This window comes from Oryctolagus cuniculus, chromosome 3, assembly GCF_051225735.1.
Source record: "Oryctolagus cuniculus isolate XC-2025 breed Fujian yellow rabbit chromosome 3, ASM5122573v1, whole genome shotgun sequence".
Lineage (NCBI taxonomy): Eukaryota > Metazoa > Chordata > Mammalia > Lagomorpha > Leporidae > Oryctolagus > Oryctolagus cuniculus.
The window spans coordinates 116,746,811-116,772,940 of NC_142869.1; the positions used below are offsets into that span (position 1 = coordinate 116,746,811).

At 47.6% G+C, this 26,130-nt stretch overlaps 1 protein-coding gene across 2 annotated transcripts in view; it reads left to right on the forward strand.

Annotated features, from left to right (window-relative positions):
* Positions 1-8,971: 8,971 nt before the first annotated feature.
* The window catches only part of MARCO (macrophage receptor with collagenous structure), a 36,134-nt gene continuing 18,975 nt past the window's right edge, over positions 8,972-26,130 (forward strand). The window contains exons 1-4 of one of the 2 annotated variants that reach the window (XM_008258480.5): positions 8,972-9,139; positions 20,592-20,693; positions 21,758-21,970; positions 22,875-22,910. In XM_008258480.5, the coding sequence (XP_008256702.3) occupies positions 9,031-9,139; positions 20,592-20,693; positions 21,758-21,970; positions 22,875-22,910 (460 nt within the window). In that variant the 5' untranslated portion in view covers positions 8,972-9,030. The remainder of the gene's footprint in view (positions 9,140-20,591; positions 20,694-21,757; positions 21,971-22,874; positions 22,911-26,130) is intronic. The other variant, XM_017342794.4, reaches the window with a different exon arrangement.

A 26,130-nucleotide genomic window follows, 5' to 3' on the forward strand; every position in this document is an offset into this window, starting at 1 on the left:
GATTAATTAGAATGGTGGCTTGTTTGGGGCTGGTGCCGTGGCGCATTAGGTTAATCCTCTGCCTGCGGTGCATATGGGTGCCTGTTCTAGTCCCGGTTGCTCTTCTTCCAGTCCTGCTCTCTGCTATGGCCTGGGATAGCAGTAGAAGATGCCCCAAGTGCTTGGATCCCTGCACCTGTGTGGGAGACTGGAAAGAAACTCCTGGCTCCTGGCTTTGGGTCAGACCAACTTGCTGACTGTTGTGGCCATTTGGGGAGTGAACCAGCAGATGGAAGGCCTCTCTCTGTGTCTCTTCCACTCTCTGTCTGTAACTCTACATCTCAAATAAATGAATAAAAATCTTAAAAAAAAAAAAAGAAATGCTGAGTGTGAATTTTGAGATGTCTGATATGGAAATACAAATTGGGAATCATAACTTTAAAACTGTGGGATTAGTTAACATCCCTCAGCTAGGTGGATATTCGTAGAGCGACAACAAAGGTTAGAAACATTATCTTCAACCTTAAGACTTAAGGAAAAGAGAGAGGTGGACATTTGGCGCAGCAGTGAAGATCCTGCTTAGAACATCCACATCCCATATTGGAGGCCTGAGTTCAAGTCCTGGCTCTACTTCCAATTCCATTTCTTGCTAATGTGAGCTCCCTGTGGAGTTAGTCACAGGTGAAAGATGTCTTTCTGTCTCTCTGTCTCTGTGTGTCTCTCTCTGATTTTTAAATAAAATAAAAATAAAAATAAAAAACAATTAAAGAGGTAGAGAAAAGAGAAGGAATCAGTGCAACACACTGAGAGAGACCAGAGGGTAGGAAGCATTTCAGGAGACTGCCGAGCCCATGAAGCGCTCCTGACGAGTAACGAGGACTAAAACTTAGCCATGCGATGTTACCACGTGGCTGTACTAGTGATATCTTTCAAAACAGCTATATATTCATTTTTATGTATTGGAAATGTGGAGAGAGAGAGAGAGAGAGAGAGAGAGAGAGAATCTTCCATCTGCTGGCTCACTTCCCAAATGCCCGCAATATCTAGAGCTGGGCCAAGCCAGCCCAATAGGGCAAGGACCCAAGTACTTGAGCCATCATTTGCTGCCTCCCCGGGAGCACATTAACAAGAAAAGCTGGATTGGAATCAGAGGCAGGACTCAATCCCAGGCACTCAGCTCACACTGGATCCAGCCAAACCTGCTGCACCACAGTGACAGCCCACATTTGTTCGTGATACTAACACGAGAAGCTTTGGTTGAGTGATGGTGATGAAAGTCCCAGTAGAGTTGATACAAAAGGACATGAGAGGAGGGAAATTAAAGACAGTAGGTATGGACAACTCTTTTAAGATAGTTTATTAAAAAGAGAGGAAAAAATTGGGTAGATTGTAGGGGAGTGGATAAAGAGTAGGTGTTTTAGGATGGATGGTATATATGCCAGGCAGTTGGGCAAACTCCAGCCGAGACTGTAGAATCAGTGTTGTAGAGGACAGAAAAGGAAGAACAATAGCTGTTAATTGCCCCTGCACAGGTGATAGGGGTGGGATCTAGAGCACAGGTGGAAGAGTTGGATCTTTTCAAAAGTTGTTTTGTTTTTCGTCTACTTGAAAGGTAAAAGTCAGAGCATGCATGTGAGAGAGATCTTCTATTGCTGGTTCACTCCCCAAATGCCCACAACAGCTAGGAGCTGGGCCAAGCCAAAGCCAGGAGCCCCATGTGGGTCTCCCACGTGGGTAGCAGGGACCCATGCACTTGAGCCGTTATCTGCTGCCTCCCAGGAAGCATTAGTAGGAAGCCGGATTGGAAGCGCAGTAGTCAGGACTTGCAATACAGGCATCCCAAGAAGTGGCTTAACCTGCTGTGCTACAACGCTTGCCCCAGGAATTTGGAAAGTTCATCTTGGTCATAGCAAGGCAGGCAGACTCTTTGGTGCAGCTGTCATTGGTGGTGAGAGTCCAGAGAATTTTCCTTCCAGGTGCTTGATTTTTCTCAGTGAAGAGGAGGGCAAGGTTATGAGCCAAGAGAGGAGACAGGAGAAGAAGGGAAGAAAAGTCTCCGAGAGTTGCTTGAGATAGTGAGTTGAATAAAAATTACCCTATGATTGCCAGACAGGATTAAGGTTCATTTCCAGTCCATGTCACAAAATTAAAGCAAGACCATCAGCCCAATCACAGGGTTAGTTCCAGCTGCATGGAGGGTTGGATCTGTCCAGGGTTGGGTTTTGTACCAGGAAGCAAAAAAAAAAAAAAAAAAAAAAAAGAGGGACTGGGGAGTGGAGTGGGGATGTGTGTGAGGAGATGGTTCTAAGGCTAACTGTGAATTTAACCTGATCAGGTGGGAGAGAAAGGACACGAAGTGGATGAGAGCCATGGGGGGTGGCAGGGTAACAGATCAGAGGCCCTCGAGTTAGTGAGTTTAAGAATGAGCTGGAACGATAGGAGGGGTGGCCAGAGAATGGAGTGGATGAACAATTGGGAAGGAATTGCGGTTATTAAAACCGACAAGGTGGAGTATGACCTTGGAAGCATATGACCGATGGAGTATGAATAGCAACTTCATTGGAGCGGATATGTCTGTTTTGTTTTGTTGTTTTAAAAGATATTTATTTGTTTGAGTGACAGAGAGAGGAAGACAGGGCTCCTATCTGCTGGTTCACTTCCTAATTGCCTGCAACAGCCAGGGTGGGGCCAGGAATTCACATGGATAGCAGGAACCCAGTTACGTGAGCCAACACTGCTGCCTCTCAGGGGCTGCGTTAGCAGGAATCAGGAGCTGGAGCAGGGTGTTGAAGGCAGGGACTCTGGTAACATACACAGAAATCTCAACCACTAGCTCAGCCCTCGTTCGTGTTTTCTTTACTGGAGCCTGGAACATCGTGAACACACAATAAGCACTGGTTGCTGCGTGAGTGAGGAAGGACTAACTGCCACCTCCTCAGCAGTTCTCACGGATTCTGTGGTTTCTCCACTTCCTCCCCACCCCCCACCAACTCTTGCTCCAAATTCAGGGTTGCTAAGGCAAACTTGATCTTGGTCCTTGGTTCAACTGGGAAGCCTGCGGAGTTTCTACTAGCAGCTCTCGCTCTTCTTTCAGGGTGTATTTAACACCTTCTATGAACAGAACTCTGGAGCCTGGGTGCACCTGCTGTCCCCAGCCCCCCAGACTTGCTCCAAGAAAGGTATAATGCTGCTCACTTACGCATCAGCCCGAGTCTCTTTCTTCTCATGGGAAGAGAGGCAGTTTTTTACTTCTCGTTTTTGATGAGGGGAATTCAAGGCTTTCCCTCCAGTGAAAATAGAGGCCAAGAGGGCAGGGGATGGAGTCTGGGGTCAGGAGAACTTGTGCCCTTGAAATCAGACAAGGGAGGCCACTATCTTCCAAGCCTTTGCCCTGTCTGTGCCCAGGCTGGGAGCAGTGGGTCAGTGGAAGAGTCTCACTCTAGGCCACTTTGCTTCTCTTTCCTGCTGTCTCTTCTCAGGGAAGACACTGCAGTCCAGAGCCTGTGTAAGGAAATGGTCTGCACCTGTCCCTGGGCGGTGGCACCTCCAGGCCTTCAAAGGTGAACTTATATGAATTGGGCCAACGTCCAACAGCAACGACGCTTACAAGATCTTCCTTTAACTTTACCTAGGTATAATTAATGTCCATGTTTCATGTGTAAAGTGCAGTGAGTTCTGTAGCCTGTGCCCCAATCAAAACACAGAACCCTCTTATCTTCCCAGAAATGTCCTTTGTTCTTCTCTGCGGTCACCACTCCCCTCCCACCACTCCCAGACACCGTGGCTCTGGCTTCGGCCACTTTAGATGACTCTTCTTATTCTGGAGCTATAGGTAAACAGGACCATCCAATGTGAGGGTACTTCAAAAGCATCATGGAAAATAGACTTGGGAGATGTGGACTTCCCTGCAAAAATTTTGAAATCCAGGCAGATAAGGGGGCTTTTAAAAAATTCATGGAAAAGTTTTAAGAAAAAAAAAGGTGCATGGATTCCAAAAAGCTTATACACCAAAATCAACTTGTCTTTCCATTCTGTTGTGAATTCCCCCCACATAGCCTCTGTGATTTTGAAATTCATCCATGTTGTGGCTTTTTTATGTCTGGTTAGTGTTCTGTTGTATGGATATGCCATTGATGGTCATTTGTTTATTTTTATTTAATGGAAAGGGAGAGAGAGAGAGAGAGAGAGAGAGAGAGAGAGAGAGATTGTCTATCTGCTGGGTCACCCCCCCGAATGGTGGCAATGGCCAGGCTGGAGCCAGGAGCTAGGAGCTTCATCTGAGTCTCTCCCATGTGGGTGGCAGAGACACAAGTGCTTGAGCCATCATCTGCTGCCTCCCAGGATGGCATTAGCTGAGAGCTGGATTGGAAGTGGAGGCAGGACTCAGTCCCAGGCACTCCCACACAGAAAGCAGGCATTCCGAGCAGCAGCCTAACCTGCTGGGCCACACACCAGCCCACTTAGGAGACCCGGACTGAGTTCCAGAAGGTTAGCTTCAGTCTGGTCTAACCCTGGCTGCTGCTGACATTTGAAGAATGAACCCGCAGATGGAAGATCTCTCTTGGTCTCTGTCTCTATGTCTCTCCACCATTCAAATAAAATAAATATTTTCTTTGGAAAGATAATAAAAGAAAAGAAGCAGGTACAAAAAGCAGCTTTATAAAAATAAAAATAAAAGCACTGTATTAAAATATCACCTGTCTTGATGTCTAAATCTTCTGCACTCAAGGCTAAGACGTGCTGACTGCCTCCCAGTCCCACTGCAATCACTCGGCTCTGAAGGGTGGCTGGATTCGTCTGAGTCAGATAGAGCAGCCATTTATGTCTGAACAAGGGATGCTTATCAGTCATTTCCCACAGCTCCCCTCAGGGCCCCCCCGCCCGGGATGGAGTCTCGAGGGTGCCCACAGGTTGCCATGGCTGCATGCCAATGCCGCGTTATCTGCTGGGAGCCCTAAGCCTGGCTGTGCATCAGAGCTGCTCCAGAGCTTTGGCTGAAGCCAGGGCCTCAGCCTAGAGGTGGGGAACATGCATGTGTGTTTTTCTAAAGCTCCCCTGGTGCCAGCCTCTAAGATTGGGGCCCCTGGATTAAAGCAGATGGCAGAGGCAAGGGCCCTGTGTTCCTCTTCTGATGCCAGCCTTCTGGAACCGTGAAGCAAGCTACAAGTCATCGTGAGTGAGGAGTAACGCATGGGGAATGCAGAGCACCCTTGCTGGCATAACAAAGCATCCTCAACAACAGGAAATGCTCCTAGAGGCTCTGACTTTGTCCCGAGGTTCAGAGAAATTAAGGAAGTCAGCCAAGGGCACACAGCAACTTAATGCAAGACTTAGATTTGGGACCCAGGTGTGCGGGGCCTCGTTGCCAGAGCTGAAAGGACTATACGGGACACCCACCCAATGCCCTCTCCAAGAACAACAGCCCTCAGCAATGAGCCCGGGGCATTTTCAAATGAGCAGCCTCCAGACTCCCATGCGGGTCAGCCCCGGGGCTGAGAAGGCAGAACAAAGTAGGGAGGCAAAGCCAGCCTCAGGGGCCAGCTCTGGCCCGGGGGATTTCTATCCCACAGGGGAAGCCCCCTGCCACCTCCTTATCTGGCCCCAAACCTCTGTTTGCAGCTGCCAGCTGTCTTCACTTCCTTCCTTCTAGTTCTCTCCTTTAACCTCTCCTGTCCCAGCTTCTGCTCGCAGCCCTCTGCCCAAACCAGTGCCTTCCTGGATGTGGAAATGAGGGGCACCCCTGGGAACCACTGCCTCTCCGGGGACGGCCAGGAACTGGCTGGCCTGCAGTTCATTCCCCTTTCACTTTCTGCTGCGCCACAGGCCCAAGACAAATGCTTGGCCAGGCTGAGTGTCCGCTCCCAGCACCTCTCCTCTCACCTCTGCTATTCCAATTAGAGCTACTGTCCCCTGGGACCCCTGTACCCGGCCAGTCTGCCTCAGTGAGCCTGCATGCACTCTCTTTCCTGCCCCAGGCTCTCACCCTGTCTAGTGTCCAAGGGTCACTCCCCTGTTGCCCCTTTCGACTCAGCTCTGGTAGACCTTGATTCAGAGTGTCAAGCTGTTTATGATATGCCCACCCCTGCCCATGTCTGCTGCTGGCCACATCTGTCCTACCAGCTGGGAGCCAGCTCCACCCTGCTTATGGGACCGTGAGCATCTTTCAGGTTGTATCTTTATCTCCCTGGCACCCAGCAGGGTCGCTGTGTCTCCATTGAGAATAACAGCGACATGACCATCTTAATTGGTTTTCTTTTTTTTTTTTTTTTTTTTTTTTTTTTTGACAGGCAGAGTGGACAGTGAGAGAGAGAGACAGAGAGAAAGGTCTTCCTTTGCCGTTGGTTCACCCTCCAATGGCCGCCGCGGCCAGCGCGCTGCGGCCGGCGCACCGCGCTGATTCGATGGCAGGAGCCAGGAGCCAGGTCCTTTTCCTGGTCTCCCATGGGGTGCAGGGCCCAAGCACCTGGGCCATCCTCCACTGCACTCCCTGGCCACAGCAGAGGGCTGGCCTGGAAGAGGGGCAACCGGGACAGAATCCGGCGCCCCGACCGGGACTAGAACCCGGTGTGCCGGCGCCGCTAGGCGGAGGATTAGCCTATTGAGCCGCGGCGCCGGCCTAATTGGTTTTCTTAGACTAAACACAATAGCTCAGACTGTGGAAGTTATAAAGGAAAAGATCTATTTTAGCTCATGGTTCTGGGTCAAGGTCAAAGAGATGTATCTGGTGATGATCTTCTTGCTGGCAAAGTCCTGAGGCTGCTTAAAACATGTCAAGGTGAGATGGTAGTATTTGTGTGCCTGCGTGCACATGTATATGTACATGTGTATGTGCATGCATGTCTGTGTACATGTGTGTTTCTGTGTCTCCATATTTATTTATTAATTGGAAAGACAGAGTTAAAAGAGAGATCATCCATCCACTGGTTCACTTCCCCAAATAGCTGCAAAGGCTGGAGCTGGGCTGGTCTGAAACCAGGAGCCAAGAGCTTCTTCTGGGTCTCCCACACAGGTACAGGAGCCCAAGCTTGGGCCACCTCCCTCTGCTTTCCTAGGCACATTAGCAGGGAGCTGAATCAGAAGTGGAGCAGCTGGGATTTGAACCAGTTCCCATATGGGATGCCGGCGTCGCAGGTGGCAGATTAACCTACTCTGCCACAGTGCCACCCCAGTGTGTCTCCTTTTTTTTTTTTTTTTTTTTTTTGACAGATAGATTCAGACAGTGAGCGAGAGAGAGACAGAGAGAAAGGTCCTCCTTCTGCCAGTTCACCCCCAAAATGGCCGCCACAGCCAGAGCTATGCCGATCTGAAGCCAGGAGCCAGGTGCCCCCCACCCCGGTCTCACATGCGGGTGCAGGCGCCCAAGCACCTGGGCCATCCTCCACTGCCCTCCCGGGTCTCAGCAGAGAGCTGGACTGGAAGAGGAGCAACCAGGACAAGAACCCGACTCCTACATGGGATGCTGGCACCACAGGTGGAGGATCAGCCAAGCGAGCCACAGCACCAGCCCTATGTCTCCTTCTTATAAAGCCACCTAGATTCAACCATCAGGCTTTACTCTGGTGACTTCATTGTATCCTGATGACCCCCAAAGGCCCCACCCATAAACACCAGAGTCGGATTCAGTTCCTACCCTCTTACGGGGCACAATGGGGATGAAATTGCAACATGCCTCTTCATAAGGGGCAAACCATAGTAATGAACAAAGATTTTTTTTTTATCACATCAGGTGCATCTTAGACACCTTAATTATTTATTAATTCATTTGGTACTCACAACTGTGAACATCTTCCTTGCTTTACAAGTGAGGGAATCAAAGGGCTCCCAGCTTAACTGGTTTGCCCACAGTCACACAGCTCCTATGTGAAAGAGGTGGAATTGGAACCCAGGCATCCTGGGTGTCAGTGTCTGTGTCCTTACCACCATGTTGCACAACATCTGTAGTACATCAGGGATACCCAGCATAAGGGAGGGAGGAGGAGGACCCTCCCCCCAAGGAGCTCAGATGTGACTGGGGCTGGAGCAGGCACACACATGCATGTAGACTAAATGTGGGGGAAATATGAGAAATATACACGGGGGTCTTCTAAACATTTGTGAACAATCAGGGAAAAATTATGCATGGACTGAAACATTTCTTTATGTCAAATAGACTTATCTTCTTTTATTTTATTTAAATTATCTGAGAGAGAGAGAGAGAGAAAGAGAGAGAGAGAGAGAAAAAGAGAGAGAGAAACATTCCTATCCACTGGTACACTCCCCAAATGCCTGCAATGGATGTCTTTGGGACTAAGCTGGGAACCTAACCCAGGTCTCCAGTGTGGGTAGCAGGACCCTAAATACTTGAGCCATCACCACTTCCTCTCAGTGTGCATGTGAACAGGAAGCTGTGGTTGGGAGCTGGTGCTGGGATTCCAACCCAGGTACTCTGACAGGGGATGCGGGCATCTTAACCACTAGGGTAGATGTTGGGCCCTAAACTTTATCTTCTAATGCTGTTTTCCAGGAACTTTTTGAAGTACCCTTGTAATTGCCTACTAAGTGTGTGGTCTAGAGCAGTGTTTCCCAGACTTCACAGCGTGTATAAATCACTGTAGATCTGTATTCAGTCTGCAAGCCATGGACACTAAAACTCTGCATTTCTAACCAGTTTCCAGGAATCACACGTGGAGCAGCCAAGGTGAACTCTAACGTGGAGAACCAGATAAGTGTGGCTGGAGTGTGCACTGGACAGTAAGCTGGGGCTGAGCTTGGAAAGGGAGCCTGGAATAGGGGGATGCACCAAAGCCCCCTGGACATCCCCCCAACCCCACCCCTTAGCAGCCAGCTGCATTAGGCAGGAGCTCCACCTGTGAAGATCTCGTTTTTGAGAAATGCCTGATCCTGATGATGTCAGGAAACAGTTTGCAAATTCAGGAATCAGAGCCAAAGGGAAGTGCTGCACAGTCTACAACTCGCTACAGTGGTTAAATAGGAACAATCTTTTCCAAGTGGTTCCTCTTACGGGGAGCATTTCTGCTGCTATAGGACTTTGGGCAACTATAAAGCTTAGCAATGAAAAATAATAGCATCCTCAAGGAAGAAGAGATCTTGGGTAGCACCAAAGAACCAGCAGCCTTCCAACAAACCATGGGCTCTATGATGGAGACCTTTGAACTGAATGGTAAAGTACAACCCCCTGGTTATGGGATTGTCTAGTAGGATAGTTTTTCTGCTAGGGGGATGCAAGAATAGTCAGTGGGGGAAAGAGTCTAGGCTTGCACCATTGTCACAGTTTTGCATGTAACTCTCACTAGTGCATGTCTGGAATGCTGCAGTTAGAAATTTCTGGAATGCTAAAAATAGAGGCTACATTTTAGTGTAAAACTTGTTTGGAGTATTTTTAGCTTCATGATTCTTTTAAATGTTATTTAAATAATTTCCTTTCAATGAATGACAAAGCTTATTTGCTGTCCCCCTCTTTATGAGTATCTTATTCTGGCACACACGTTGTGTGATGAAGATGGCAATGTAAGACAAAGCAGGTGAAAAAAATCCATGAAACCTGCCGAGTGCAACTTAGTTTTGGAGGCAATTCCTTTCAAATTCCTTAAGGATGCTTTGGGTATTGCTGGTTGGAGACTCTCTCTCCATTTCGTGTTGGCTAGGAGATGTCTGTAGCTTCATAATTGGCATGCCATAGGTTACATTCAGGCTTTAAAGCTTCAGTCAACTCTGTTGTTTTTATTTTCTCATGGGGTTCTACAGGTGATGCTTATTAACAGATTCTAGAATTTGTGGCATGTAGAGGCATGGGGTGAGTTTGCTTTTGATTCATGCCTTCTGAGTTGCCATTCTAGAACTTGCTCTTGGAATCGGCTTCCAAGATGATCAGTCCTTCCCACTCCTGGGCTTTTCTGGAAGGTGTCTATATGGGAACAGAGCAGCTGTGCCACTCGCCTGAGTCTCCCCTTAGTGCACATCCACCTGTGCAGGTGCCTGGCTGGAATGAATGTGGGTACAAAGGTGAAAGTTTTGGGGCTCTGCCTCCAGGATATCATAGTGTGGCCACAGAGAATGGCATGAGTGTGGGTGGCTGTGATCGTTGTTAGCTATTCAGCACTTCTCAGAAGGCATCCTTAGGGGTATGCGACTTCTTAGGATACTGGAAATGTTCAGGAAAGTCAGCTGAACAAATGCTCAGCATCTACTGCCTGCTGGCTACTGCACTCAGCACAGAGAAGGCCTTGGGGGGCTTACATTTACATCGGTGATGCAGGAGGGTGGCAGGTGAGTCCGACCAGAAACCGACCATCTGAGTTCACTGCCAACTGAGACCTAGATTTGCACAGGTCACTGGGGAAACCTCTAGCCTGTGGGAGACCCTGGAGGTCGAAGCTGACACCTCTTCTAAGTGAAGAGGACAAGAGGGGTGGTTATAGAAAGGAGGCAGTTTGTGGTCAGGGTGGGGCGCCACCTGTTGTATCATATTCCTAGGGAATATTCCACAAAGGACAAATAGCTCCATGCTGTACAGCCAAATTTGTGTGGAAAGCAACAGGGAACCTGCAAGAGCTTCAGGCATCAACCAAGAGGCCTGGCTTGCTTGGAGATGGTGTTCCCCTTCATAGCAGGGGGCAAGCTGAAGACAGCAGCAGCTTGGGGAAAGTGACCATGAGGGACACGGCTGCAGGGCAGGGTGGGAGGGAACACTCTGGAGAAGTCTTGGAGGTCAGATTCATAGGACTGGGATGGTGGGATCCAGTTGGTGCAGGGGATGCTAGAGTCAAGGGCAAATCCCAGATTTCCCATTCGGGTCGTGGGTGCCATGAACTAAAACAAAACCAAATGCATTCCCAATTTCCTGCCTTCTAATAAAAGGAACAGAATGAGAGCCATCCCTTAGGACTTATTATATCTAATAATATGACTTGGACAGCTACAGACATTGTAACTTGTTATTGATTTCTTTTAAAAAATGCATGTATTGGGGCTGGTGCTGTGGTGTAGCAGGTAAAGCCACCACCTGCAGTCCCAGCTGCTCCACTTCTAATCCAGCTCTTTGCAATAGCCTGGGAAGGCAGTGGAAGATGGCCCAAGTTCTTGGGCCCCTGCACCCTCACAGGAGACCTGGAGAAAGCTCCTGACTCCTGGCCTTGGCCGACCCAGCTCCAGCTGTTGTGGCCATCTGAGAAATGACCCAGCAGATAGAAGACCTCTCTCTCTCTCTCTCTCTCTGTAACTCCGTCTTTCAAGTAAATCTTTAAAAATAAAATAAAATAAAATAAAATGCATTTATTTGAGAGGCAGAAACATAGAGATGAGTTAGAAATAGAGAGAGGCCGGTGCCGTGGCTCACTAGGCTAATCCTCCGCCTTGTGGCGCCAGCACACCGGGTTCTAGTCCCGGTCGGGGCACCGGAATCTGTCCCGGTTGCCCCTCTTCCAGGCCAGCTCTCTGCTGCGGCCAGGGAGTGCAGTGGAAGATGGCCCAAGTGCTTGGGCCCTGCACCCCATGGGAGACCAGAAGTACCTGGCTCCTGCCTTCGGATCAGCACGGTGCGCCAGCCGCAGCGCGCTGGCCGGGGCGGCCATTGGAGGGTGAACCAACAGCAAAATGAAGACCTTTCTCTCTGTCTCTCTCTCTCACTGTCCACTCTGCCTGTCAAAAAAAAAAAAAAAAAAAAAAAAAAAAAAAGAAAGAAAGAAAGAAAAAGAAATAGAGAGAGAGAAGGGGGTAGGTCTCATCTGCTGGTTCATTCCCCAAATGCCCACCAAATCAGAAGCCCAGAACTCACTCAAAGTGTCCTACATGTGTCAGCAACCTGCATACTTAAGCCATCCCTGCTGTCATCCAGGGTGCACATCAGTGGGCAGCTGAATCCTGGAGTGGAGCCAGGACTCACACCCAGGCACTCCACTGCAGTATGCAGGGGGTTAACTGACACTGAAGCTGTTGTACCTAGTGTCTTATCCTTCCTTCTTTTTTTGTCTCTTGAGATTGTTTTACTTACTTACTTCTGCTGGATAGAGTTAATTCTGCTTTCTTTTGGAAAAAAAAAATCTTAAAAGTTCCATATACTGTTCACCAAAAACACTACTGAATACCATGTGCAAAGTCATTTTCTCACTTATTATTCTGCATTGTTGCCAGCACTGAAATATAAAATGCTGCCTTTCCCTGTTGCCTGATCAAATATTCATCTTTTTTCTTTAATTACTTAAGGATACAGGATCAGGGATGTCTTAACAACACACTGCAGAAACATATAGAAGTGAGCTAGAGAAACATCTAGAATGTAACTGCTTTTCTCTAAAATTAATTTTGAAAATGATGATGGGTTTCAAAGTCACAGGACATTCTAAACGCAAAGTATACTCTGCCTCCACCCCTTTGGCACTGCGTGATTTCACACCCTGATTCCATCAGCAGATAGCCCTTTATTTCATTATCAGCACTGCAAGCAAGATACTCCCATCATGCCTTTCCTTTTTTGTTCCTAGCTTTCTCCAGGTGTGGAGGAAGAATAAAAATCATACCTATTGACACTGCACATGTGCTGATTTCATGTATGCATCCATTGTGGAGAGGTTACCACAAAAATTGCTTTACTTTCCTGGAGGGACTGGACATTGGCTGTTGCTCCATTTAGCCTCCAGCAAATACCCAGGAACCGAAACCAGTGCCACCTCGTACCACCCCTCACCCCAGCCAAGGAGCATTTGCACTTGAACGTGGGAATTTGCATCTGTCCCTGTGACAGAATCTTTCACATCCTGCTTCTAGCTTGTGGAAAAGTGGGAACATTTGTCCAGCTCAAGCCCTGCTGTCCAAGACCACACCAGCATACATGTAGCTTGTGTGGGCCTCTCACCCCCAACCTCTCAACTATTTCAGGCTTCACATCTTTCTTCATAATACTTTTCCCCCAAGAACTTCTGCCTGAAGTCCGTATTTCTTCACAGAGAAGACCCAGACAAAATGCACATGGAGAAGTTAAGATTTTTGTTGTTTTAATTACGACGAACTGTTGGCTCCCAGCGGGTCTAGTCGTCCCTTTTTCCTGCTCTAGAGATAATCGGAAGATAACTTTTGTGCATTCCCCTAATATCTTAACCCTCCAGTTCACTCAGGTGCAGTCTTGGCTGGTGTGGCTGCTATCATGCCATGAACTTGTTCTGACTTGTTCTGTTCACTCTCAACATCTTCTAAACATTACAACTTAATGTAGAGGTTTGCAAATTTTTTTTTTTACTTTTTATTGTGAAATAATTACAGGTTCCCTGAAAATTGCAAAATATGTACAAGGAGGTCTTGGTGACCCTTCACCCAGTTTCCCTCAGTAGTAACCCTTTCCATTGCTTTAGTGCAAGATCATAACCAGGAAGTTGAGTCCAGAGAGCTTCTCCATTTGTGTGCGTGTGAATATAATTCTGCATAGGTCTATGTTTTAGAGGCGCACACACCTCTCACTCTGCCATCAGCAATCACCAATTCCTGGCAGCCACAAATGGGTTCTACATGTCTATGATGTTGCTATTTCAGGAATGTTATAAACATGTTATTACACAGGCTGTAACCTTCTTAAGGTTGGAATTTCTTTCTCACATAGTGTAGTATCCTTGGGATCCACTTAAGTTGTTATAGATATCAACACTTGGTTCTTCTTACTAAGGAGCACCGTGTTGTGATAGGAATATACCACTAGGGTTTTTGTTTGTTTGTTTGTTTGTTTACCATTCACCCACTGGAAGGCATTTGTACTGTGTCCAGGTTTTGACAATTACAAATACAGCTACTATGACCATGTACATAAAAGTTTTTGTGTGAGAGTTAGGTTTTAATTTCTCTGAGATGAATGTCTAAAAATGCAATTGCTGGTTTCTAAGACATGTTGGTTTTTACAGGAAGCAAGCGATGCATTGCCCAGTGTGACTGTATCACTACACAGTCCCACCGAAAATGTGCAGCTCCTCCTGTGCCTCCGCAACCTTGCCAGCGTTTGACATTCTCGCTGGTTTTTATTTCAGCTATTCTCATAGGTGTCTGCTGATATCTCATTGTAGGTTTCCATTTGCATTTTCCTGATGGCTAATGATGCTGAATCTTTTCATGTGCCTTCTTGCCATTTGTAGGCCCTCGTCCGTTTAATGTCTCTTTGTACCTTTTGCCCATGTTTTAATTGGATTTTTTTTTTTTTTACTATTTAGTTTTGAAAGTACTTCATACATCCTAGATACAAGTCCTTTGTCAGATACATGACTTCCAAATATTTTATCTCTAGAATTAACTATCTTTTGGCTCCATAACAGGATCTTTCACAGAGAAAGAGTTTTTGTTCTGAAGGGATCCAACTTTACAATTCTTCCTGTTGGCTATGCTTTTGTCGCCGATGCTAAGAATTGTTTCTCTAGCCTTAAGCCCAAAAGATTTTCTCTTAAACTTTATTCTAAAATGTTTATAGATTTACATTCTACCATTAAGTCTATAATCCATTTTTAATTGATTTTTATATAAGGTATTAGCAAGTCTCTTTTTCCTTTCTTTTTCTGGTCCATGAATGGCCAATAGCTCCAGCACCATTTGATTAAAAGGCTCTCCTTCTTCTATTGAATTGCTTTTGTACCTCTGCCAAAATCAGTTGGGCAAGTTTGGGTAGGTCTATTTCTGGGTTCTTTATTCTGTTCCATTGGTGTACATGATTATCCCTCTACTAATATCACACCAGGTTGATTGCTAGAGCTGTACTGTAAGCTTTAACATAGAGTTACGCCCCATGCTTTATTCTTCTTTTCAGGATTGCTGGCTATTAGGTTTCTGTCACTATAGCAAATATCTGAGAGAAGACACTTTTTTAAAAAAAAAGATTTATTTATTTGAAAGACAGAGTTAGAGAGAGAGGTAGAGAGAGAGAGAGAGAGAGAGAGAGAGGTCTTCCATCTGCTGGTTTACTCCCCAGATGGCCACAATGGCCAGAGTTGAGCCTATCCAAAGCCAGGAGCCAGGAGCTTCTTCTGGGTCTCCCACATGGCTGCAGGGGCCCAAGCACTTGGATCATCTTCCACTGCTTTCCCAGGCCATAGCAGAGAGGTGGATGAGAAGAGGAGCAGCCAGGACTAGAACGGGCACTCATATGAGATGCCAACGCTTCAGGCCAGGGCTTTAACCCACTGCACCACAACGTTGGCCCCCGAGAGAAGATGTCTATTTTGACCCACAGTTTCGGAGGTGCATAGTCCAAGACTGGCTAGGTATCTGGTAAGGCCAGAATATGGCAATGATGGAACATCACAGAGGCAGAACCACGTGGTAAGCCAGGAAGCAGGGAGGTCCAACTTGGCTCCATAATCAACCCTCTTACAGCAGCTATCTTCCAAAAGCATGCCCCCGCTGATCTAAAGACCTCCCACCAGGCCCACCTTCTAAATACCATTATTGGATCAAGCTTCCACTCTCTCAGTATCACCAGTTTATTACTTTAAAGATGAAGCATCTGCATCTATAAGATCTCAGGAACCAAATTTTGTTCAAACTATAGCACAGAGCTTGGGGTTCCTCATATACGTTGAATACATGCTTGTTTTTTGTTTCTCATATAGCTTTACTGACTTTTCTTAAAGATTTATTTATTTATTTGAAAGGCAGAGTTACAGAGAGTCAGAGGCAGAGAGAGAAAGGTCTTCCATCCACTGGTTCACTTTCCAATGCCACAATGGCCAAAATTGAACCAATCCAAAGCAAAAAGCCAGGAGCTTTCTCCAGGTCTCCCACAAGGGTGCAGGGACCCAAGGATTTGAGCCATCTTCCATTGCTTTCCCAGGCACACCAGCAGGGAGCTGGATTGGAAGCAGAGTAGCTGGGACTCAAACCAGCAGCCATATGGGATGCTAGCACTGCAGGCTGTGGCTTTACCTGCTACACCACAGTGCCAGCCTCTACATGCTTGTTTACACCTACCAAAAAACTTGCTGAAATTTTAGTAGCAATTGTGTTAGACCTACAGATAAATGTTGAGAGAACTGACATCTTTACTATATTCAAGCATGTCCATGAACACAGTATGTCTTTCCATTTATCTAAGTCATTCATTACTTGTTAAATCAGAATAATTGTAGCTTACAAGAGACTTATCCATAAATATTTCATTTTTAGTAATTATGAATGCTTTTGTGTAGTTTTAAAAATATTTATTTATTTGAAAGGCAGTTACAGAGAAAAAGGGTAAGATGGATAGGAGTCTGAAACTCCATCCAGGTCTCTCATATGGGTGCAGGGACCAAGCACCTGGACCATCTTCTGCGGCTTGCTCAGTTGCATTACAGGAAGCTGGATCAAAAGTGGAGCAGCCAGAACTTGGATTGGTGCTGATATGGGATGCTGGTGTTGCAGGTGCTGTGACACAATACCAGCTCTTTCTTTTCTTTTTTCTCTTGTGTTTTAAATTCCATTTTTCAGTTGTTTTTTTATTGGTCTACACAGGTTCTTTAAAAAAAATTTGTGGAAAATGTTTATCATGAAAAAATTATGCATGAATTTCAAATGTTTTCTCACCAAAATAAACTGACCTTTTAATTCCCCACAAGTTTCTGAAGTATCTTCACATATGATTTTCATATGTTATATCCTGCAACTTTGATGGGTTAACTAGTTCCAAGAAGGTTTTTTTTTTTTTTTAAATACAAATTCTTTGGGATTTTTCTGTATACCAAGTCATGTCTTTTACAAATAGGAATGGCTTTATTCCTTCTTTTCCAATATATTTCCTTTTTTTTTTCCTTTTCTTGTCTCATTGCCCTAGCTGAACTTTCCAGCACTGTGTTTAATGAGTGAGAATAGACATCCTTGCCTTGGTCTCTGTCTTAAGGGGAAAGCATGATACCACCTTTAGATGCTTTGTAGGTACATTCCTAAAAAGATTTTTTTTTGAAAGGCAGTGGCAGAGTGAGGAAGAAAGAGTTCTTCCACCCACTGGTTTGCTCTCCAAAGGGCCACAGTGACGAAGGCTGGGCCAGGCCAAAGCCAGGAGCCTGGAACTCCATCCAGATCTCCTACACAGGTGGCAGGGGGCCCAAGCACTCCTGAGCCATCTTCTGTTGCCCTCCCAGCTGCATTAGCAGGGAGCAGGATCAGAAGCAGAGAAGCTGGTGCTCCAGGATGGGATGCTTGGTTCACATGCAGCAGCTTAACCTGCTGCACCTCAATAGTACCCTCTGGGTCATGCTTTTTGAACTCAGTTAAATAGTGCATGGAAAATGCATATTATGAAAAAATTGCTAGGCTTGGATTTCAAGTTGTGTTGCACCAAAACACTTATAACTTAACAGTATTTTCTACAAATTTTTCCCTCATATTTAGACCATTTCCATTTAAATTAATTACTGAAATGCAAGGATTTAAATCTGCCAAGGTACTGTGCATGCATGTTTGTTCTCTCTGTTTCTAAATTATCTATTTTTCTTTCATTAACTTCTGATGCATAATTTAAACAGTTTCAGAATTTCATATTTACTTCCCTATAGTGTTCTTAGGACTATCACTTGGAAAAGCTTTCCCTAGTAGTATCTTGGGGTATTGCAATGTCTCTGCACAACTTATCCCAGAGTACCAATAGCAAAGTTTTACCAATTCAATAAACTGTAGAAATATTCCTTCTTTTGATGTCCTTTTATCTTCTCCTCTTTCAAAATAAAATTTTCTTAAGTATTTCCTCTAATACATGGAGTATCGCATCAGATGGTTTTATAATTTTTCTTTCAAATGCAAATGTAACTTTAAAAGCTTATGAGGAGAATGGTCTACTTATTGTTCACTTTCCTTGTCGAAAGTCTAGGCCTTCTTCTATTACCATTTTCTTTCTTCTTGGAGGACTACTGTTAGCCAATTTTAGAAGTTCGGTCTATTAGCAAAAAAATCTTTTTGTCTAACTTTCCCATTCATTCCTGAAGGATGTTTTCACTGGCTATGGAAACCATGGTTTACAATACTTTTATTTCAACAAACTACATTGTCACACTTACGTTTGGCATTCATGGTTTCAGATGGGAAATCTGCTGTCATTTAAATTGGTATTTCTTTATAGGTAATGCAGCATTATCACTGTTTTTAAGATTTTTTCTTTTCACTTAGATTTTTTAATTTTTAAAAGATTATTTATTTGAAAGGCAGTGTTAGAGATGCAGAGGCAGAAAGAGAAAGATCTTCCATTCGCTGGTTCACTCCCCAAATGGCCTCAATGTCCACAGCTGAGCCAATCAGAAGTCAGGAGCCAGGAGCTTCTTCCAGGTCTCCCAGGAGGGTGCAAGGACCTAAGGCCTTGGGCCATCTCTACTGCTTTCTCAGACACATTAGCAGGGAGCTGGATTGGAAGTGGAGCAGCAGGGACTCGAACTGGTGCCCATACGGGATGCCGGGACTGCAGGCAGCGGCTTTCCCTGCTATGTCACAATGCCAACCCCTTTTATTTAGATTTTCAGTATTCATTGTCTTTATATATACTTATAAAATTATATATATTTTATATTTTTAGTTACAATACTCCTTGAGGTAGACTTACTTGGATTTATCTATCATTTAGGGATTCACTCAGCTTCTTAAAACTGGAAGTTTATGTCTTACACCAAATTTAGGAAGTTTAAAATATTATACTTGCTTTTTTTTTTTTAGCTCCACACTCTTTTTTTTTGTTATCAACCTACAGGTGTCTGAGGATCTGTTCGTGGTTTTTCTCTTTCCTATTGGTACTCTCTGCTTTTCAGATTGTGTAATTTCTGCTGTCCTGTCATTGAATCCACTGATTCTTATCTCCTATTTGTTATATTGCTGAGGCCACTAGTGAGATTATCTTGAAATTTTTGGGGTTCTTTACTTCTAAAGTTTTTATTTGTTTATTTTTATCTTGTATTTCTTTGGTGAGGTTTTTCCCTTATTTAAAATTTTATTTCAAGAATATTTGTAATTGTTTATTAAAACATTTTTGTTAAAGCTACATTAAAATTCTTGTCAAATAATTCCACCATCTGTGCCATCTCTATGATGGTATCTCTTGACTGTCTCTTCTTTTCTTCAAATAAAAATTAATTTATTTATTTGAAATGCAGAGTTGGAGTGAGAGAATCTTCCATCTGCTGTCACTCCCCAAATGGCCACAATGACCAGGGCTGGGCCAGGCTGAGGCCAGAACACTGGAACTCCATCTGGGTCTCCCTCATGGATGGCAGGGGCCCAAGCACTTGGGCCATCCTCCACTGCTTTCCCAGGAGCATTACCAGGGAGCGGGATTGGAAGTGGAGCAGCCAGGACTCAAATTGGCACCCATGTGGGGTACCCATAGTGCACATGGCAGCTTAATCCACTGTGCCACAATCCCAGTCCCAGAAGATCTCTTTTTATTCAAGTTGTGATTTTTCTCTGTTCTTGCCCTGACGGGTGATTTTCCATTGTATCCTGAACATTCTGTGTAGTATTTTCGGAAGCCCTTCGTCCTATTTAAATCTCTAGTTTTGTGGGCTGTGGCTACTTTTGTGGGCTGTGGCTCCAATGACAACTTAGTCTTCCCAGCCCTGTGTTGCTCTGGTTCACTGCGCTCACCCGGTGCCATCGGTGTTCTTGCTTGCCCCCTGCTGGTGGTGCTTGAAGGGACAGGACATTTTCCAACACCACGCGGATGTTGGGATGCATCAGGCCGCTGGGGCAGACACTGCTTCTCTGGGTGTGCTCACCAGGTGGTCCCGGGCTGGGAAGGTGGGACGCCTACTGGGTGTCACTAGTGTCAAAGCAAGGGAGAAGAACACCTATCCAGGCCATCTCCTGCCACCAGGACAGGGTAGGCCTGGGGAGGCTCAAGTCTGTGTGCAGCCTTTTTGCTTCATTGAAATCTTTGATGGAATTGAAACCTCATTTTTATTTCCCCCTGGAGCAGACTGTTAATTTGGATGAGACAATAGAGCTGTCAAATTTCTGAAACCCGTTTCCCTCCTGTCTTTGTCCAGACTGCATGGTTTGCTCCAGGGAAGGCTGCCTGCTCTTGTTTACCAGAGGCTCTTCGCTCTCTCACCCTGAGGAGCCTCATTGGCCAAATCCCAGCCAGAAGTCGTGTTTCCTTAGCAGCTTTTTCTACCCTTGATGGAACGGTCAGCATCGGGGATAAAATCTTCATCAGATCCTCGGGAGGTCGTACAGTTCCTAACAAACCTGGTTTCCATGCCAGGTGGGAGGTCTGCATTTACAAAGGCATTCTGGGCTTGGCTGGACCTCCAGGAACTACTCTGACAACACGACTTCTCCTGCTTGACGTTAACCCATCCGTAGAGCCCATGCTTGCGCTCACTTCCACCTCCAGCCTCAGTCACCCCTGTGTCCCTGTGTCTTTCCATTCCCACCCCATGCTAGGTTTCCCCAGGTCTGGTGCTGTCTCTGAGGCTGTATCTTGTGCTGAACCTGAGGCCGGCCTCCCTTGTGCAGCCACATGAATGAGTGATCTGAAGGAGGACTGGGGAAGATTTGAGAATTGTGGGCTTTCTGTGTCTTTCCCATATGACTCCTGGGGGCCCACTGCTCACACCGTGGGGGTCCTGGCACATGGCACCCATGTTTGGTGCCCTCTGCAGTTGCTACCCTCTGTCCTGCATGTGTTTCAGATCCAAAGCCCAAGAAGAAAATAAGGGTGAACTTCTTCATGGCGCTAGTGGTCATCTACCTGATTCTGCTCACCGTGGGCACTGGGCTGCTGGTGATGCAAGGTAAAGCAGTCCCGGGGCTGTGTGGTCCCTCTGGGCTCAGACTGAGCAGAGATCCTGAGGCCACCTCTCCTTCTTGCTGGAAGAGGGTGCACATCCCCTGGTCAGCCACAGTGATGGGAGGAGCAAAGGGGATGGTGTGCTGTGTGCCTGAGAGAGTGAGAGGGAGACAGAGAGGGAGAGAGAGTTTTTCCATCCGCTGGTTCACTCCCAAAATGAGCACAACAGCTGGGGATGGGTCAGGCCAAAGCCAGGAGCCAGGAGCTTACTTCAGGTCTCTTACATGGGTACCAGGGGCCCAAGGACTTAGGTCATCTTCGGCAGCTTTCCCAGTTACATTAGCAGAGAGCTGGATCAGAAGTGGAGTAGCCAAGATTTGAACTAGCGCCCATGTGGGATGCCAACGCTCCAGGAGGTGGCTTAATCCACTATGCCATAGCACTGGCCCCTCAAGCAATGGCATTAATCAGGGTATGCCATGCATACCTGACACGAAGGCTCCCCAGTCTCTGGGCAGGAGAGGGCTTTGTTGATGGAGGTGTTCAGTTGAAGATGACTTCATTTTCAAAGTGTCTTCAGCTCAGATGTTAAAGTCTTGTTGCCATGCCATTGGTAGACACTAAAGTCTCTCGAGAGTGCTGCATGCACAGTCAGCATACATATTAAGGTCATGCACACACGTCAGATACATATTAAGGTCATGTCTGCACATGGCTTGGATACATTAAGCCAGAGCAGCATGGTAGCTGTCATGCATCCACCCTCAGAGCATGTGGGAAGGGGTTAACTGCACAAAGGTTGGAGACTGATGGTGAGTGCCAAGGGCACAGCCTTAGGCCAAGCAGGGCCATCCTGGGGCTGGGTAAGGCCACGCCTAGGCATGGAGTACATGCATTCAAGATGCAGAAGAAGCTCTGTGCAATGTCCCGACAGCATGTGAACATGGCGTTCGGGGACTCAGGGGCAACCAACGTCATGCACACATGGCCCAGGGACATTGGGAGCTGCTCCAATGCTTTGGCCTTCAAGGAGGTCCCTAAAAAGGATACTGTGGGGGCGGGGTCCAGTTCTGAATCTGCAGGAGCGGCTCAGAGCGCTGGAGATGTACTTTCCCAATGGAACGCTGCCCATGGAGGACAACCCGTCCTTCTCCCAAAATCCTGAAGCACAAATAGCAGGGGGCACCCTCCAGCGGCAAAGCTTGCAGGCCCAGCTCCTCCAGGTCCGCACAAGCCAGGAGCGCCTGCAACAGCGGGTGGACAACTTCTTCCAGAACCCAGGTTTGGCGCCCACCCCTCTGGGTTGGGGTTGGGATTCCTCAGGAGAGAATGGGGAATGGGAAGCTATTTGTTCACATGCTGGGGCATGAGTCCCCTTCCCTGGCAGGAGGACAAGGGCTTCCAGAACCCTGGCCTGGTATGGGGCTTCAGGAGACCATGCAGTGTGAGAGCCATGTGGGGTGAGCATGAAGTAGCCCTTCAGGGAAGCTGCAGTCAGGAACCTAGGGACCAACCAAGGGGCCTACCAAGTGAAATGTGACCTCCAAGAGCCAGGAACTGGAGCTTCTGCCAGCCAAGGCGGTGTCTGAATCACCAAGTTCCCAGACGGATCCAGCACATTCAGGAGGGAGGGTCTGAGCCAGGGCTTGGGGCGCTGCTGGTGACCACGCCCATGCAGCTGGCCAACCAGAGCATGGTCGTGGGTAGGAAGAACCAGAGCCAGGGTGGGAAATGCCAGGGGTCCTCCCTGGCCCCAGCCTCTCCACCAGGGCCTTGTGGCTGCGGGCAAACAGATGGCGCTCAGGCCAGTCCTGCTGACAGCCTGAGAGCGTCTCTCCCTTGTCTGCCGTGTGGAAGAGCGGAGCTTGTTTTGACCAACATGAGGGGACCCCTCCTTAACCCAAGGGGCCTGGTTTGGAGCAATGGCTGGCACACAGGTAGCCCTAAGCCCCTTTCTGCACCTCCACAGTTGTCAGGGTATAGACCACACAAGGGCTTTTCCCTGAGAACACCCAGGTGTTTGGTGTACAACCTCCCCGACCCCACATCTGGCCAATGTCCCTGTTGCTGACCCGGGTGGGGCCAGACTCCACATGTGGATCTTGGGAACTCCTGTTGCGGGTGGGGCAAAGCTGAGGTGCCCCTGCAGTAAACCGGCAACCCACTCTCTCTCTTTAACTTGTAGAGATGCTGAGGATCAAAGGTGAACGAGGCGCCCCAGGTAGGTGCACGCTGTCACCCATCCTGCTCTTCCCCTACAGCTCCTCCGAGGACTCCTAGGCATATGTCATCTTGGGACTGGGTCAAATCTGACCCCAGCTTCCCTTGCACAGGTCCCCATGGCCTCCCCCACACCCAGTCATGCCTGCTTGGACTCTCAGTTCCTTCTCCTGGCCTGAAATGACCCTTCCTCCTCATGCTCCCCACCAATGCACCATCTTCCCAGGCCTGACTGACTCCATCCACCTCAGCTCCCCACCGCCCAGGTATCCCAGCTGCCAAAGCCTCTTTTTCAGAGCTCCCAAAGTCTCTCTTTCCAGGTGCCTTTCACCTACAGCTCAGCACTTGTCACCAGGTGCTGTGCTCATCCTGTGCTGAGCTCCTCTGACCCCAGTGACAGTAATGACGGGGCGGGGGGGTGACATCACGGAGGAACAGGCTGAGCCTTCAAGCTGACTCGGGTTCAAATCCAAGGTCTCACTGGCTGTGTGGCTTTGGGTCATTTCCTTAAGTTTACCTCAGCAACTCACCTGCATAGAAGATTCCAGGGCTCATGTGACCTACCTGGGCAGGGCTGATGAGAGACGCAAGTGAGGCGAGGCACACACAGTGCAAAAGGATGCCCAGTGCTGTGTGAGGACAGGGCCCATGGCTGCTTTGCCTTTCCATATTCCTCACCCCGCATGTGTGTCATGTTGGGTGCATGCACATGCACATAGGTACATATGCACGTGGTCATAGGCATACATACACACACAGGCACACATGTGCAGTACACACACATACACACATGCACACAAGCACAGTACACACATAGGCACACATACACACATGCACAGCACGCACATGCACACAGAGACACACATGCACACATGTATACTACACAGAGAGATACATGCACACGAACACAGTACACACATAAGCACACATGCACACATAGACACACATACACACGTGCACACAGGCACACAGGCATGCACAGGCACACATGTGCACATGAACCGTACACACACAGGCACACATAGACACACAGCCACACATGTACAGTACACACAGGCACACATGCATGCACACACATGAGCACAGGCACACATACACACACAGGCACACATGCACACACACACTCCACCCACAGCTCTGCTTGTTCTACCAGCACAGAGTCAAGATTTCATTCTGAAGGGAAATATGCACATGATGCCCCTGAGACAGAACTCTTGGGTCTGAGAGGCTCAGCACACACCAGGCCACTGGTCATGAGATCTTTGCAGTAGCCTCCTGCTGCGGCAGGAGCATGGACTTGGATGGCCAGGGACAGATGCTGGCTCTGCCTCTCATGAGCTGGGTGGCTTGAGCAAGTTGCTTAACATTTCTGAAGTCCACGTCCTCCCTGTCTCAGATGCAGATAATGAGAGGACCCCCTGGGATGGGTGTGAGGATAAAACAATAAATGTAAAAGTTTACTGGCTGGCCCCATGGCTCACTAGGCTAATCTTCTGCCTGCAGCTCCAGTACTCCGGGTTCTATTCCTGGTTGGGGCACCGGTTCTGTCCCGTTGCTCCTCTTCCAGTTCAGCTCTCTGCTGTGGCCCTAGAGGGCAGTGAAGGATGGCCCAAGTGCTTGGGCCCTGCACCCGCATGGGAGGCCAGGAGGAAGCACATGGCCCCTGGCTTTGGATCGGTGCAGCACACTGGCCATAGCGGCCATTTAGGGAGTAAACCAATGGAAGGAAGACCTTTCTCTCTGTCTCTCTCTCTCTCTCACTGTCTAACTCTGCCTGTCAGAAAAAAGATCTTACTGAAGGGCTTAATGCAGGGTCAGGACTCAACACCATTATTAATATCATCTACTGATGTTATTGTTGGAAAGATTAAATGAGCTAATGCTTGAGTAACCCACCCTGATGAATGCTGATGTCTCCCCTCTAAGGAGGGATCGTTCCTACAAAATCCTCACATAAACAAACTTCTGTGGATTGAGTCTGACCTTTAAAATCTGCCCTTCTCAGGACAAACATTCGGCCTGATGGTTAAGATACAGGTTAGGAAGCCTGCAGCTCCTATTGGAGTGCCTACTGATCCAGCTTCCTGCTTACGTACAACCCAGGAGACAGTGGTGATGGCTTGAGTAGTTGTGTCCCTGTCACTCATGTAGGAAACCTGGGCTGACTTCCTAGCTTCTAGATCTGGCCTGTCCCAGCCTTCCTCAGCCATTGCAGGCACTGGGGGGTGGGGTTGGGGTTTAAGCAGTGGATGGGGAGCTCATTGTCTCTCAAATAATTTTTTAATTGGATCTTCCCCCCTCCTCTGATATCTCTTAATTTCTCTCTCTCTCCACACACACACACACACACACACACACACACACATATATATATTTGTACGTACAGGTGCTCCTCAATTTATGATAAGGTTTAAATCCATCATATATCTCAAATGCATTTTTTAAAAGATTTGTTTATTTGAAAGAGTTACAGAGAGGCAGAGAGAGAGAGAGAGAGAGAGAGAGGTCTTCCATCCACTGGTTCACTCCTTAAATGGCTGAAACAGCCAGAGCTGGGCCAATCTGAAGCCAGGAGCCAGAAGCTGCTTCCGAGTCTCCCACATGGATGCAGGGGCCCTAGGACTTGGGTCATCTTCTGCTGCTTTCCCAGGCCATAGCAGGGAGCTGGCTCAGAAGTGGAGCAGCTGGGACTGGGACTCAAACTGGCACCCTTACGGAATGCCAACCCTGCAGGCAGCAGCTTTACCTGCTATTCCACAGCACCAGCCCCTAAAATACATTTAATAACCTGGTAAACCCATTACAAAGTCTAAAAATCCTGTGTGGAACCATCATAAGCCAGGGCCCAGGGGCCATATGTCATCACCAGCTGTCTCCCCGTGTCTTTCTGTCTCTGACTTTATCTGTCAGCCTCTCTTCCCACTCCTTCTGCAGCCCAGAAACCAGGAGAGAAGACAGCTGAAGAAGCTAGGGGTGCTTCTCAGGCACCAGAACCTGCCCCACCTCTGGCCCACTGCCCACCGGAGCCTGGGCCTCTGCCCTTGCCCACGGCTTGCCCTGCCTTGGCCAGACCTCTCCAAAGCCCATTCTAGGGCAAAATCCCCTGGAGACAAACAGGAGGGGAGGAGCAGACGGCTGGTTGCGGCATTCAGAGTCACAAATTTAGCCTGGGACAGAGACGGCAGCCAGGGCGGCTCCCTGGTCTGGCCCCGGCTTCCTGG